Genomic DNA, 17146 nt, shown 5'->3' on the forward strand with positions numbered 1-17146 from the left:
AATACTGGAGTGTATCCAAGTTGATCAATGACCCGAATGTCCATTGCTTTTTCCCCAGTCCCCCTGGCCGTCCTTCAGCTTCGTGTCAAACACGCCAATGAAACGTCACTGGGTGTCATGTGGCAGACCCCTGCAGCAGAATGGGAGAAATACATCATTTCACTAATCGACAGAGACCTTTTACTCATCCACAAGTTGCTCCCCAAAGATGCCAAAGAATTCACTTTTACTGACCTGGTGCCTGGACGAAAATACATAGCTACAGTCAGCAGTATTAGTGGAGACCTAAAAAATTCATCTTCAACCAAAGGAAGAACAGGTAACATTTTTTATAAATTTTAGGCTTTAAAAGTATCCTGTCTGCTGAATTGTCTAACATTCAACTTATAAATGTTCATTAAAGGGCTGTTCTGTACTGGGCATTGTATACATTTTTTTTTCATGTTTTCCATGTATTTGATCTCTGGGCTATAGTCTGGATAATTTCCTCAGCTCTTAGTTTTAGTTCATTAGTTCTATCTAATCTATCTTTCTTTAATTCTATCTAATCTATTTTAAAATCCACCCACTGAGTTTTAAAATTTAATTGTTATGTTCTTCACTGTTAAACATATTCTTTGGTTCTCTTCCAAATATGTTTAGTTTTCTGTTGCTCTTTCCATTCTCCTCCTTTATTGCTATAAGCAAATTAATGATTTTTATTTTCATTCTGTCTGATCAGTATAATATCTGAAATATTCAGGAGTCAGTGCTGTTGTTTACTGAGTTCTCTGCCTTTTGCTCATGGTGCTTACTGCCTTAAATGTTTGTGATGTTTTATTCTAAACTCATATACCTTGGGATTTTATTCTGTGGGAATTCTTTGGGGCCTTTCTTGAAGGTGGGTTTCAGAAAGAATTTTCTTTTCACTTGATTCTTTCAGGTGCACAGGATTTCTATCAACCCAGACCTATTTCAATCTAAATTGTCAACTTGAGGTTTTTTGATCACCCAGGGTTTTATGAATTTGGGTTGCAAACTCACTGAAGCCGTCCTGACATTATGAATTCTCAGTGGAAATTTTTTCTTCTCCACCTAGTATTAAGGAGGCTGCAGTATATGGGGAATAGAGAGGAAATATTTATTTCACTTATGCTTAGAATATAAAGTTTCAGGATCCAATATTTTGCAGAGTCACCTATGAGGTTCCTCACCCTGGGAAAGTCCTATTCATAGCTCTTGCAAAGCTATAAAATCAAAGCTTAAATTTATGTTTGAAAGATGCCCTCATGGTGACAGTCTGCTTCAGTGATCCAGTTACCTCTCTGTCACTTTCTTACAGGTCTCTGAGAATTCCTTACATTCTTGACGACTCATTCATGCATTTACATTTTTATGTTTTATCCAACATGTGCAGTTGCGTGTATTGGGGGGATTTTCATGGTTTGTGCCAGCAATGAAAGTCCAAGGCATTGTTTTAGACTTAAGATCATTTTCATTATTCCCACCACTCATATTGCTGTGTCATATGGTAAGTGAACGTTTAACTTTGTAAGAAGCTACCAAGCTGCTTTCCAAAGTGGTTGTAAAATTTTACATTCCCACCAGCAATGTATGATATTTCCAGTTCCTCCGTATTCTCAGCAACACTTGGTATTTTCAGTTTGTTTGGTTTTTTAAATTTGAGCCATTCTAATAAATGTGTAGAGGTATCTCATGTGATTTTAATTTGCCTTTTCTCAATGACTAATGGTTTCAAGCATTTTTTTCATATGCTTATTTACCATCCACTTATCTTTTATATTTTCAAATGTTTTGCCCATTTTTTAATAGGGTTCTTTGTTTCTTATCATTGAGTTTTGAGAATTCTTTATTCCAGAATAAGTCCTTTGTCAAAAATGTGTGTTGAAACGTTTTCTCTCAGTCTATGACTTGTCTTTTTATTTTATTGAAGTATAGTTGATTTACAGTATTATATTAGTTTCAGGTGTACAGCATTGTGATTCAGCATTTCTATGGAATATACTCCATTAAAAGTTATTATAAGATAATGGCTATAATTCCCTATGTTATACAATATATCCTTGTTGCTTACCTATTTTATATGTAGTAGTTTGTATCTCTTAATCCCATACCCCTAAGTTACCTCTCTACCCTTTCCTCATCCCTTTGGTAACCACTAGTTTGTCCTCTATATCTGTGAGTCCGTTTCTGTTTTGCACACACACTCATTTGTATTATTTTTTAGATTCCACATATAAGTGATATCATACAGTATTTGTCTTTCTCCGTCTGACTTATTTCACTAAGCATAATATTCTCTAGGTACATCCACATTGCTGCAAATGGCAGAATTTCATTCTTTTACATGGCTGAGTAATATTGCATTGTGTATATATACCACATTTTCTTTTTTTTGTTGTTTTTTAACAATGGCATGGACTTGGACTGCATTCATTAACAGTATTTTCAAAGGTAAATTGTCTTTTATTTTTTAAATAAATTTATTTATTTTACTTATTTATTTTTGGCTGCTTTGGGCCTTCATTGCTGCACCTGGGCTTTCTGTAGTTGCAGTGAGTGGAGGCTACTCTTCATTGCACTGCATGTGCTTCTCATTGTGGTGGCTTCTCTTGTTGTGGAGCACGGCTCTACGCGTGCGAGCTTCAGTAGTTGTAGCACACGGGCTCAGTAGTTGTGGCTCGTGGGCTCTAGAGCGCAGGCTCAGTAGTTGTGGTGCACGGGCTTAGTTGCTCTGTGGCATACGGGATCTTCCCCGACCAGGGATCGAACCTGTGTCCCCTGCACTGGCAGGTGGATTCTTAACCACTGCACCACCAGGGAAGTCCTTATACCACATTTTCTTTATCCATTCGTCTGTTGATGGGCACTTGGGCTGCTTCCATATCTTGGCTATTGTAAATAGTGCTGCTATGAATATTGGGGTGCATGTATGTTTTCAAATTAGTGTTTTCATTTTTTCCAGATATATACCCAGGAGTGGAATTACTGGGAGTAATGGAATTACTGGGAGTAATATGGGAGTTCTATTTTTAGTTTTTTTTTTTTTTTTTTTTGCGGTATGCAGGCCTCTCACCGTTGTGGCCTCTCCCGTTGCGGAGCACAGGCTCCGGATGCGCAGACTCAGCGGCCATGGCCCACGGGCCCAGCCGCTCCGCGGCATGTGGGATCTTCCCAGACCGGGGCATGAACCTGTGTCCCCTGCATCGGCAGGCAGACTCTCAACCACTGCGCCACCAGGGAAGCCCTATTTTTAGTTTTTTGAGGAACCTCCATACTGTTTTCCATAGTGGCTGCACCAATTCACATTCCCACCAACAGTGCATGAGGGTTCACTTTTCTTCCCATCCTCCCGATATTTGTTATCTGTAGACTTTTTGATGATAGCCATTCTGACAGCTGTGAGGTGGTAGCTCATTGTGGTTTTGATTTGCATTTCTCTAATAACTAACAATGTTGAGAATCTTTTCATGTGCCTGTTAGCCCCCTGTATGTCTTCTTTGGAAAAAATTCAGGTATTCTGCCCATTTTTTGATTGGGTTGTTTGGTTTTTTATACTGAGTTATACGAGCTGTTTATATATTTTGGATATTAACCCCTTGTCAGTCATATCGTTTGCAAATATCTTTTCCCATTCTATAGGTTTGGCTTTTTGTCAGTGATTTCCCTCGCTGTGCAAAAGCTTTTATGTTTAATTAGGTCTCATTTGTTTATTTTTGCTTTTATTTCTTTTGCATTAGGAGACAAATCCAAAAACAATATTGCTACGATTTATGTCAAGGAGTGTTCTGCCTATGTTCTGTTCGAGGAGCTTTATGATTTCCAGTCTTACATTTGGGTCTTTAATCAATTTTGAGTTCATTTTTGTATCTGGTGTGAGGAAATGTTCTAATCTCATTGTTGTACATGTAGCTGTCCAGTTTTCCCGCACCACTTGCTGAAAAGACTGTCTTTTCTCCAATGCGTATTCTTGCCTCCTTTGCCATAGATTAAATAACCATAGGTGTGTGGGTTTATTTCCAGGCTCTCTATCCTGTTCCGTTGATCTATGTGTCTGTTTTTGTGTCAGTATCATACTGTTTTGATTACTGTAGCTTTGTAGTATAATCTGAAGTCTGGGCATATGATAGTTCCAGCTTTGTTCTTTTTTCTCAAGATTGCTTTGACAATTCACAGTCTTTTGTGATTCCATGTGAATTTTAAGATTATTTGTTCTAGTTCTGTGAAAAATGACATGGGTATTTTGATAAGGATTAAATCTATAGATTACTTTGGGTAGTATGACCATTTTAACAATATTAATTCTTCCAATCCAAGAGCATGGAATGTCTTTCCATTTCTTTGTATCGTCTTCAGTTTATTTCATCAATGTTTTTATAGTTTTCAGAGTTTATACTTCACCTCCTTGGTTAAGTTTATTCCTAGATATTTTATCCTTTTTGATTTGTGGTTATCATGGGATTCACATATGCTGACCTACAATTATATCTACTTGTTTTAAACTGGTAGTCATTTAAGTTCAAACACATTCTAAAAGACCTACATTTTTTACTCTCCTCCCCCACATTTTGTGGTTTTGATGCCATATTTTACATCTTCTGCTTATCCCTTAACTGTATAGTGTTATTATAGTTGTTTTTACAATTTTTTGTCTTTTAACGTATGTACTATCTTATTTAAGTAGTTGATCCTCCATCATTATTATATATTTGCCTTTCCTAGTGAGATTTTTCCCTTTCATTTAGATTCTTACTTCTTTTCTATTTAGAGAAGACCCTTCAACATTTCTTTTAGGGTAGATTTAGTATTGATGAACTCTTAGTTTTTACTTGTCTGAGAAGTTCTTTATCTCTACTTCTATTCTAAATGATAATCTTGCTGGGTGGAGTATCCTAGGTTGCAGGTTTTTCCCTTTCAGCACTTGAATATATCATGCCACTCCCTTCTGGCCTGGAATATTTCTGCAGAGAAATCAGCTGATAGCCTTATGGGGATTCCCCTGTATATGACTCTTTGTTTTTCTCTTGTTGCCTTTAGAATTCTCTCTTTAGCTTTTGCCACTTTAATTACGATATGTGGTGTGGCTCTACTTGGGTTTGTCTTGTTTGGGACCCCCTGCACTTCCTGAACCTGGATATCTGTTTCCTCCTTCAAGTTTGGGAAGTTTTCAGCCATAATTTCATCAAATACATTTTCAGTCCTCTTCTCTCTCTCTTCTCTGGGATCCCTATAATGCAAATGTTGGTACACTTAATGTTATCCCAGAGATCGCTTAAATTGCTTTCATTTTTAAAATTTGTTTTTCTTTCTGCTATTCTGATTGGGTGATTTACATTATTCTATCTTCCAGATCACTTATGTACCACTTAGTCTGCTCTTCATTCCTTCTAGTACGTTTATTTTAGTTCAGCTATTGAGTTATTCATTTCTGATTGGATCTTTTTTATATCTTCTGGTTCCTTGTTAAAATGTTCACTGTTTAGATAAATTCTTTTCCCTAATTCAGTTAACATTTTTATTACCAATGTTTTTAATCCTTTACCTGGTAAATTGTTTATTTCTGTTTCATTATTTATTTTTTTAGGGGGTTTTGTTTGCTCTCTCACTTAAGAGTAGTTCCTCTGCTTTTTCATTTTGCTTATCTCTGCCTCTATGAATTTAGGTGAAACAGTTACCTATTGTGGTCTTAAAGGGGTGTTCTTATGTGGGAGCCTCCCTATACGGGCTGTGTTCGCCCAGTGTCTTTGGTGAGAGAGCTGGATTTGACATGAATGCAAGTTACATCTTTCTTCAGGGTGTTGTTTTAGGGTGATAGCTGGCAGCTGTCACCTTGGTAGAGGTTGGGCTGGAGGTGGAGGGGCTAGAGCTGGTGCCAGGTGTGAGGTGGGACTTCCTCTCTGTTCAGTGGCCATCATTGCCCTGTCAGGGGTGGGGTCTGATCCCAAGTTGCTGGGCAGAAACCCTGAGGATCAGGCTCGAGCTGACTTTGTTCACTTTAAGTGTGTGTTTTTCCCTCTCCCAGCACCGGGACCTTTACCCCAGAGGAGGGGAGTGCTGAAGCAAGTGGGGCCTGTGTGCAGACAGAGTTCCAATGTGCTGCCCGTGTAGGTGTCTATGGCTCCACTCAGATGCAGCCTCTGGTACATCTTTGTGACAAAGGTCCCACCTTTGTCTCTCCCACCTGATCACTACTGCCTGCATCCGCTGCCCCCACCCTGTCGCGGAAATGCTCCACAGGGCAGGTGGGACCCATGTGAGCTCTACGTGTATCTGGAGGTTAGCTGTGGTGGAGTGGCCACCCCGTCAGAAATCTGGGTAGTCTGAGGCACTGCTTGAGTAAGCACCAAGTATAGACGTGCTGCCCCACCCAGCCTCCACCCCGGGGTGGAGCTGCTCCCTGTCACCTCTGGGTCCCACAGTCAAGTTTCTTCCCCAGCCATGGCTGCCCCAGATCCAGTGCCACATTGTGGCATGAAGTGAGTGGGGTCGGAATGTTCGCTTGGCTTGGGCTGGTACGTGTCCCAGGTGGTCATGGGAAACTCGGCAGCCACTAGAGCAGACCTTTCTCTACTCTGCCTTGGGGGTTAGCCAGCATGTTTGTGCCCCTCTTGAGTGGAGTCCAGACTTCCTCAGCTCTTCTCTTTGTCCCAGCAGTTCTCCAACCAGCTAAGGGGGCTTGTCTCCTCATGTAGGACACCAGGACTGAGATGCCCAAACTTGGTTTAACCTGCTCACTCCCCAGGTTGAGTGTCCACCAATGTCATCTCCTTGTCCTCTGAGTCCCCTCTGAGGGGCACAGGTCCTGACCCAATCAATTCTGTTCCCTTCCTACCCTATTACGTGTGTATCTTTCTTATAGTCTTGGTTGTACAGGAGTATTTTTGCCAGTTTCCAATTAGTTTTCAGTGATAATTACTCCACATGTAGATATATTTTTGGTGACAGGGAGGTGAGCTCCCTGTCCTCTTACTCCACCATCTTGATCTCCTCCCCTGGCTTGTCTTTTCATTAATTTATTAGTATGTCTTGCAGAATATAAGTTTTTAATTTTGATGTCAATTTACCAGTTTTTTCTTTCATGAATCATGCTTTTGGTGTCATACCTAAGAAACCTTTGTCTAACACAAGGTCACCAAAATTTTCTCCTAGAAGTTTCATAGTTTTAGGTTGTAAATTTAGGTGTATAATCAATTTTGAGTTAATTTTTGTATATGTGTGAGATATGGGGGGAAGTTTATTTCTTTGCTTATGCATATCTAATAATTCCAGTCCTATTTGTTGAAAAGACTCTCCTTTCTCCACTGAATTGCCCTTGCATCTCTATTAAAAAAAAATCAATCGATTATATATGTGTTTGGTCTATTTCTGGACCTTCAAGTCTGTTCCATCAGTCTATGTGTCTACTTTTTTGCCAGTATCACACTGTCTTCATTACTGTAGCTTTCTAGAAGTTTTGAAATCAGATGATGTTAGTCCTCCAACTTTATTCTTCTTTCTCAAAACTGTTTTGGCATATTAATTCCTTTGCTTTCCATATGAAATTTAGAATTGGAATTGAATCTTTTGATCCATGTACAGTAATGTCTTTTAATAAGTATGTTTGTACCTAAATCCACAAGTCAGTGATTTCTGAGAAGCGTTGTGCAAGGTTCCACTCCCTTTGATTATCATAATTCTGGGAAGAGGCACAAAAGAGATGTATGTTGATCAAGTGCCAACTTCAAGATCTGTGTAAAAGATTTGTCAATGGACAGGTTAAAAGTCACAGTAGTTGTTAATTAGGTAAAGGGTACAGGCTCACAGGTGAGACAAATCAGGCTTTGGACGCCAGAATGACAATTTGTTCGCACTGTTGTATAGGCTAAGTTACTTACATTATGATCCTTGGTTTCCTCCTCTGTAAAGGGAATTTAAAAAATCAACTCTATAGAGTTTTGAATGAGTAACCAATAATATAACATCTGTAAAGCATAGAGTCCATAACTGGCACATAACAGGCAATCAGTTGTTATCATTTTCATTATCATTATTATTATTATATAATACTATAACATATAGCATTGTAGCATTTTCATGTGTAAGAATAGTCCTCTTGAGAATGTGCCAATAAAGAATTACCAGTCTCCTAGACTACAATCTAATCATCAGGTTAAAGGGATTTCCCAATACCACCCCGTAACAACCATTAGCTCCAGTAGATCATGTGGCTTTGAGTTCTCACGGGGTAGGGACAGATAAAATAACATTAAGTAAGCAGTCTTCAAAAATAGCAGCATTTTATGTATCTGCCAATCCCATAGTCCTAATTTATCCCTCCCTCTCCTTCCCCTTTGGTAACCATAAGTTTGCTTTCTATGTCTGTGAGTCTGTTTCTGTTGGTAAATAAGTTCATTTGTATTCTTTTTTAGAATTCACATATAAGCAATATCATATAATAAAAAAAATAGCAGCCTTTTATTATTTAAAATTTAAAAATCAAGACTACGTAATAGGCTTGCATCATCTTATCCTTGGATCTGAAATAATTTTGATTTCCCATATAAGCAGCTTTTTCAGAATGGTAGAGTCTCTGTAGGGGAATAGTTCTCCATATTTCACAGGAAATAAAGCTGAGTGTCTATATCAAAAAATATATTTTTTTTTTAGCATTTTCAAGACTGTCTCCATTTTTTACTCATTTTTGTTACACTTCCTTAGGGTGACGAAGTATCATCTGTTTTTTCTTCCCTGTCTACTCTGTTTTAGTGCCTGCCCAAGTGACCGGTTTGCATGTGGCCAACCAAGGGACAACAAGCAGTCTCTTCACTAACTGGACCCAAGCATTGGGAGACATAGACTTCTACCAAGTCTTACTGATCCATGAAAACGTGGTCATCAAAAATGAAAGTGTCTCCAGTGAGACCAGCAGATACAGCTTCCACTCCCTCAAATCGGGCAGCCTCTACTCCATGGTGGTAACCACAGTAAGCGGAGGAATCTCTTCCCGACAAGTGGTGGTGGAGGGAAGGACAGGTAAGAAGAGTGTGACCTACGGCGATCTGAGCACGTGGAACCTCCAGGGTATATCCTAGGTGTTTTAAAACATCCTAAAGACAGACCCAACTCTGATCTTCCTAAAAGCCAAGTTTCAGTGCTATCCAGACAGTACATGTTGATCTCCCAGGAATGGAAATTGGATGATGGGTGAGAGTAGGAGAGAATGAATTCTAAATTTTCTAAAATCTCCAATACATGTGTCAGAACTCCTAGAAAACCCTTTGCGATGACATGATAGTCATCTGCTACCTAAGCTTATTCCTTCATCTAGCTGATTTTCTTTGAAATATTTATGTCCGATTAAGGTAAACAAGTCATGAACTTTTTTAAAAAAGTATCTTCCATTCTCTTTCATATTCTTGGTTTCAAGACAGAAAAAAAAATGATCTCCAACTTTCATGGTCAAAAGTTAAGCTAATAGGGCTTCCCTGGTGGCTCAGTGGTTGAGAGTCTGCCTGCCGATGCAGGGGACACGGGTTCGTGCCCTGGGCCGGGAAGATCCCACATGCCGTGGAGCAGCTGGGCCCGTGAGCCATGGCCGCTGAGCCTGCGCGTCCGGAGCCTGTGCTCTGCAACGGGAGAGGCCACAACAGTGAGAGACCCACGTACCACAAAACAAAAACAAACAAACAAAAAAAGTTAAGCTAATAAAATTACCCAATCCCATATATTTTCACAAGCAACATTAAACGTGCTTAATACTGTACGCCACCTAAACAATGTTGCTTGACCTTAAAGAGCTCATAGTCAAATAGGGCAGAGAGCTAAGTAATCAAATGTCATGTGGTCATATGTGTCAGGCAGAGGTGCAGCACCAGAGAAGGGAATACAATTTTCTACACAACACAAAGAAAGAACATAAACAAACAATATAAAATGTATGTTCCAGTTTCTTAGAAAGATATACAATTAAATAAATCCAATAGAAGCTTTAATAATTATTAGTGAATTCAGGTCAGTGACTTTGCCCGTTTAATTTCATATGATTATGTTAAGTTGGATGTCAGTCTCCTCCCTCTATATTTCCAATGCTCAGATTCTGAGTATCAGCGTCAGGTATCCATAGATATATCCTTTTCCAAAATCATGAATCTCACCTGCTTAATGAACCCAAGGACCATTAACTTCATTAATTCTCCCAAAAGAGCAACTAAGTCATTGAAAAGATATTTTATAGTCTAGGTAGAAATTCACTGATGTCTGCCCATTTCTGTCATTCTGTGGCAACTGATACTGTTGCCTGTGTTCTTCCTGATACCTTCCTTCTTCTCTTTTAATGGTTCTTGGCACCATCCATCAATGTAGCATAATTGGGGGTGAGGGACTGAAAAGCTTAGTTGGGGAATCAAGAGGCCTAGATTCTGGTGCTAGCTCTGCCATTCACTTATCTATCTAAGGCTTCATTTTCTCTTCCATCCCCAGTAAGTCACCCCAACACCGGGTGTCAGAGTGGGGAAGGAGAAATAACAAGTTGTGGAGAGGAGTTGAAAAGGATCTTGCATCCATTTCCCAGTGACTTGCAGTTGTATTAGTCAGATTAGGCTGGCTTATTTCCTGCTTATACAACTGTACAATGTGGGTGTTCCTGACGGGACAACTCTATTGGTTGGTTCTTCTCTAAGCAGTAATTAAGGGACCCAGGCTCCTACCATCTGTGGTTCTTCCTTCCTCTAGGTTCTCAGAGGTCTCTCCATTTCTTCAGAGAATGGAGGTTATGGGGAGGCGGAAGACTACTAAAGCTGGAAGTAAACACATCACTTCCACCCACATTCCATTAACGGGAACACAGTTGTATGACTACACCTAACTGCAGGGGCGGCTGGGAAATACAGTCTAGCTGTGTGTCCAAGAGGAAAAGGAAATGGTTTTGTGAGCAAGTAGTCAGATGCCGCCACACAGGTTAATTCCCAACTTAAAATACCACAAGGACTCTGCAGCGTATGGTGCTATACTAAAATAGTTTGATATCTGAGATCACTTGATAAGTGGGACTTGTAATTATTTTTATACCTATATTTTAATGACAACAGAGGTATCAATATTTGACCATTATATAACAGAAGTATGCAAAAACGAGACAAGAAATTCTTTGAAGAATGATAATAAAGTCTTAAGGAGAGGACAAGATATGAATAAATATAAACATCAGTTATTTTATTCAAACACATTGAGTGCAGACATTATCATGAGAAAAGAGAAAAACGGGATATTACTATAGAAGCACAATAACTAGAGATTTTGAAAGGTGCCTCAATTAGTAAATTCTGTACATGGTAGATTGTAAAAAAATTCAATGGCTAAAACCTAGATAATCATTACCATCTACTCAAATTACTGAAGTATTAGTCAAGGTTGAAATAATTCACTTATATTTCCACAGAGTTGAAACATATATATAAACCCTCCCAGCTTAGATAAGGTGGCAAAATATTTAAAATTGAAGATATCAGATGTGCTTAACAAATCTAATTCTAACCTGAGAAAATGCTCATTCTAAAGAAAAAAATAAATATTATATCTTTTTTGTAAACATGAATTTATATTTTTGGTGAAACTTTTAATAATTATATCTTTTCTAGTAAAATGTTAATAGTTGCAAATATTCCCAGCAGTTTTGAAAAACAAGCATAGTTATTCTGAGAACAACCAAGGGATATACAGATGGTTAGATGGACGAAATAAGGACAGGGAAAAAAAAAGGACGGAAGGCATCAATACATAAATAGAATGGCTAAAAGTTCAATGTTATATCTGGGAAATGTCCATATGCGTGGAACAGCATTAGCAGAATTATTTAGTAGAGTGCTGTTTATAATTTTGGTGATGGATAAGTGCTTGTAAATGCACAGAAGACTTTGGGGATTAAACCGCAAAGTCAGAGCATATTAGATGAGAAGGATTCTCAGAGGTCATCTAGCCGAATCCCGTCCATTATATGTGATGTAGGGATATTGACAATTATATGAAAATATATAGCTGAAGTCAGTCAACCAATGATGAAAACAGTAGCGCAGTTCATATATACTATATATTTTATTCTTATATTCACTACTGACAGTACTATTTGTCATGCATTTATTTCTAATACATGGAACAACTATTATTCAATACCATGATTCTTAATTTGCAGACTGTACTTCTAGGCAGGGAACTCTTTACAGTCATCCACATCTTTTCCATTTTTGTATACTTGGAAAATAGTTGGTTCTTAGTAAATGCTTGTGACGCTAAAACCCCAACTGAGAGAAGCACATAATTATGGTGGACATTAGAAAGGCCATTATTGCCACAGCATGTCTTTCTGCCCTCAAGTCCGGTCTCCAGACTTATTGCTTCCAGGATAGGCGTTTAGGTTTATTTCTCACCACTAGAGGGCAGGAAATGCTTTGCGAAGGGAAATACAACCCCTTCCCCTGTGTAAATGATTAGACTCCCCAGGAATAAATAAATTAATCACAAGAAGGTCGAAGCTATCCCAATGTCTAAGACTTTTAGAAAAGCTATTGCACTCTTCACCTTTCCCCTCAAAAACCTTTCTTTATTGATGGGTTTGGTTCAAGCTCTTTCATTTAGATAGTTAATGTCTGTTCCCTTTCCTACATAGGGGACTTCCTGACACGTTCACATAAAAAAACCTCCACTTAAAATACTTTACAAACAACCACACCATAAAAATGCAGTAACAGCATCCTTGTATTTAAGAGGCATCCAAAAGACTTCCTTGGATTTTTATCTTGGTTAATCTTATGATGTAAGAACTCTCAGCTTCCAGAAGCTACAGTGAAATCGTCACCCTTCCTTGACCTCATAGGTAATCAGATCTCCTGAGTCCACACTGTTTTTGCCCACCGCAATAGATGACTCAGACTTTTGACTGTGCCTTTCTTTTTAAATTTTCTCCCCCTGTCAAATCCCAGTCCCTTCCAGTGTGAGTGGAGTAAGGGTGAACAACTCTGGTCGCAATGACTACCTCAGTATATCCTGGCTGCCTGCTCCTGGAGACGTGGATAACTACGTGGTGACACTCTCCCACGATGGCAGGGTGGTTCAGTCCCTCGTGATTGCCAAGTCTGTCAGCGAATGTTCCTTCAGCTCCCTCACCCCGGGTCGCCTCTACAATGTGACCATAACGACGAGGAGTGGCAAGTATGAAAATCACTCCTTCGGCCAAGAGCGGACAGGTGAGGATCTCAGGAGGTTCAGGCTCTATGAGAGCCAGCCGGCTATGTGGTTCAGGGCATCACAGATCTGCAGCAATTCTGTAATGAGGGGATTAAAGACCGTTGAGATCACATTATTATGGCATCTTCATATTTTCACACAAGAAGTTCCTTATGTGAGCAGATGTTACCTTTAAAGTAAGATGAACACCATTTTCGTGGCTAGAATTCATAGTATATTCAAATATAGTAACAGGTATTTCTGTTTAGGGTTGCTAGACCCTGGCTCTATGGATGTTCACTAATTTAATCCTTATAAAGTCCTTATTGAGGTAGTTGTGGTTATTATTCCCATTTTACAGATTCTGATAAGAACCTGATAAAAGCCATTCACTCTCTTTCCAAAGAAATGCACATACCTGCCCTATCCCCGACAAGTTCACGGACAATTTGGGGGTTACTACTTTCCTAAGGTCTACCCACGAAGCACTGGGTGAAAACCAAGGTTCAGGGTAACTTGTCCAACTGTTTAACTTGTTAAACAGCCGGTGCACTTCAGATCCTGGATTTGAACCCAGTTCTGAATGACTCCAGAGCCTACAAAGCTCTCTGTCCTGAAATCCTTCCTGAAATGTCTGTTGGTCAAGACCACTGTTCATCCTTTTTCACACAAGGTGAAGATGTGAACCTTTATAATTCTGAGACTAAGAGCAAACTCTTAGCAAAGGCTTTGCAGGCCTGGTTGGTCTTCGATGTGCTGGAAAGAGCTAAGTTTAGACAACTACCGTTTTCCTAATATACTTATGCTTCCTGGGGTTTACATCTGAGATTTCTGCTTAAGGTGAGGTTAATATTTTATCAAATCTTTCCTGCTGATCTATGGTTTGATATTTGCATTTTAAAATGTCAGTTTTTCCATGAGAATCTGGGACAACTGACACCATCCAGTGCCCCAGCACAGGGTCTGGAGCCTAGTAGGCTCCAGAGTCATTCATTGAGTAATGAATGTTTGGTAAATGAATAATCAGAAATCCCCTAGATCAGGGGTTTTCACCCAGTGCTTCGTGGGTAGACCTTAGGAAAGTAGTAACCCCCAAATTGTCCGTGAACTTGTTGGGGATAGGGCAGGTATGTGCATTTCTTTGGAAAGAGAGTGAATGGCTTTTATCAGATTCTCATAGTTTCTGTGACCTCAGAAAGTTAAGAACCACTGATTTACATTGTTACAGCATGCTAGCATTGAAAATGTCCTTAGAATGATCTAATCCCGGGCTTCCCTGGTGGCGCAGTGGTTGGGAGTCCGCCTGCCGATGCAGGGGACATGGGTTTGTGCCCCGGTCCGGGAGGATCCCACGTGCTGCGGAGCGGCTGGGCCCGTGAGCCATGGCCACTGAGCCTGCGCGTCTGGAGCCTGTGCTCTGCAACGGGAGAGGCCACAATAGTGAGAGGCCTGCATACCGCAAAAAAAAAAAAAAAAAAAAAAGAATGATCTAATCCCATCTCATTTGAGTTAAAGTCCCAGAGAGAAACTGTGGCTTCTCCAAGGTCACACGGTTGAGCAGTAGCCAAGCCCTACTGCACTCCAGGGCTGTTTCCACTACGTCATGCTCTCCCTGAAAGCACTAGTCAGGAATATAAAGAGATAGTCCCTACCCTCAAATTATTACGTATTGTGCTGATAAGCGCGATACTGACTGAGATCTGATTTTTATTTACAAAGCAGCCTTATGTCAGTGTCTTCTGTTGATTAATTTGGAGCCTAAAAATTGCCAGCAATTAAAGGATATGTCATCCAACCACTAGCCCCTTGCTGCCCCTTGGTGTCAATTCATGAATGTTTCCTATTCACATGACCTTCATATTGCAAGGCCTTGTGCTAGGATTGATTTTAAATGCAAGAAAAGTGATCCTTTATTCAAAGCACCCTTTTGATGCTTTACCAACATGAACTTGGATTTGGCACGTGACTAATCAAGGCAAACCACTGCCCCTGACAAGTCAGTTTAACTGGAGAGTCGTGTCTGAGTTGTTGCCTTGTTGATTTTGGCTGATTGTCTCAATGCCTTCTACATTTCGGGTGAAAGTGTCAATATTTCTTATTCCGTATCACATCATCTCACCATACAGCAAGGCAAGTCCCACAAATTACCCGCAGTTCCACCTGGAGAGCCCCTTACTGACTTAGCATGGTATTCAGTCTGGTTTTTCTTCCTGCTTTGCCTTCAGTAAATTGCCTGGATCGTTGACCTTTCTTAGCCCATACTTACAGTGTCACTTCAGAATTTCTTCTGTACAAGTCTGTGATGACTAAATTCTAGCAACACTCTGATTGGTTCCAGATAAATATCTTGAAAAAAAGCACACCTGCCCTTGCTGCATATCTGTGGTGAGATATATTCCAGTACAAAAACCAGCACACATAAGCCAACAAAGGATAGTAATGCAACTTGTAGGTGTTAAGAAGCTTCATGAAAAATGTAGCTTAGATACCAAAATATTGAAATTTCTGGGTCATTTCATGCTTTGGAAGAAAGTGGAAGAGAAAACTTGGACATAGGCGTGGCATGTGGTCAGAGCAGAAATCCCTTAACATAAACCAGACACAGACAGAGGCTACCCAGTCCAGAGAACATGCTAGTATTAAGATAGAAATTTAGGACCCTGGATCTGATTGAGTTCATACTTCTTTTCAATGCTCCGTCTCATTATTATTTATAAAATCCGGTTATAGCCAAATAGTAATGAATCTAGGGCCTACTTTTGAATTAAAATACAGCCCCAAATGAAAAAATAGAATATGCTTAATATCATGCTCAAAATACAGAATTGCCTTATTTTACAGTGTTCCTGTTAACAAGCACTGATTGATTGATTGATCAATTGAGAAAAAACCCATGGGTGCACAGATTGGTTTGTTCGTTTGTTTATATGTTTATGGGGAATGTCAGGTGCACAAAGTTGGATTAATCATAATTCTTGGTTCAGGATCCTGTGGGTCAGTTGCCACTGCTATTTGTTTTTATGGCATTTAATTAAATTTAGACATTTAGTTAATAATTTTTAGTAATTTAATATGTACTTGAGAAACCACTACCCAAAATAAAAGCTAGGGACTTGATAATAATCTATATCAGATCATGTATTTCACACCTCACTGGTCCATCCCAAAGTAACCATCATCTTCACTCTTATTTTTCTCTCTTGCCTTCCATCCTGCAGTTTTATTATTTATGTAATCCTAAAATTATATTTTTTAAATTTTAGTTGTTTTAATATAAAAAAAGGTATTTTTTATGCAGTATGTAATCTTTGGGGACTAAGATTTTTCACTTAGTATTATCTTGATAAGATTCATCCATATTTTGTGTTTTGATATTAAGGTCAAAATCCATATTTTTGTGTTTTGAGTTAAGAAAAATTGTGACTGCTGTATAGTATTTCACTGTGTTCATATACCATTTAATTCATCCAATCTCCTGTAGATGGGCATCCTCTCTCACACTTGGTTTTATCAAGTTTTTAGTTTTGCCAACCAAATGGATGTAAAATGGTATTGTGCCACGGCCCTGACTTGCATTTCCCTTGATCACCAACAACGTTGAACATCTTTTCATGTATTAGTTACCATATGTGTTTCCTCATCTTCCATTTTTCTTTTGGATTGTTTATACTCTTCTTGGTAACTTAGTGTCATATCTTGAGTCACCAAGGTATGCTGGAATTGTTAATATCATTGCCATCATTCATATTAATCATCAGTTATTATGTTTAATGCTCCGTTTTGTACATGACACTTTGTGTAGGCTAAGAACAGGATTAGAATTAATTCATCAGGTCTGTAAAAAGATCCATTTAATCAGTTAAACTGATAACAATCTTTCCCCTCCAGAAATTTGTGATCTGAAGGTCTAAGATTTTTCTTTTAAATGCACACAGTAAAAATCTACTCA

At 39.1% G+C, this 17146-nt stretch overlaps 1 protein-coding gene across 2 annotated transcripts in view; it reads left to right on the forward strand.

The window, feature by feature from the left end:
* PTPRB (protein tyrosine phosphatase receptor type B) overlaps positions 1–17146 on the forward strand; it is a 117922-nt gene that overhangs the window by 46882 nt on the left and 53894 nt on the right. For both annotated transcript variants that reach the window (XM_030866282.2, XM_030866283.2), the window contains 3 exons: positions 59–319; positions 8746–9012; positions 12954–13217. In XM_030866282.2, coding sequence (XP_030722142.1) covers positions 59–319; positions 8746–9012; positions 12954–13217 — 792 coding nt within the window. The remainder of the gene's footprint in view (positions 1–58; positions 320–8745; positions 9013–12953; positions 13218–17146) is intronic.

This window comes from Globicephala melas, chromosome 10 (assembly GCF_963455315.2).
Source record: "Globicephala melas chromosome 10, mGloMel1.2, whole genome shotgun sequence".
Classification (NCBI taxonomy): domain Eukaryota; kingdom Metazoa; phylum Chordata; class Mammalia; order Artiodactyla; family Delphinidae; genus Globicephala; species Globicephala melas.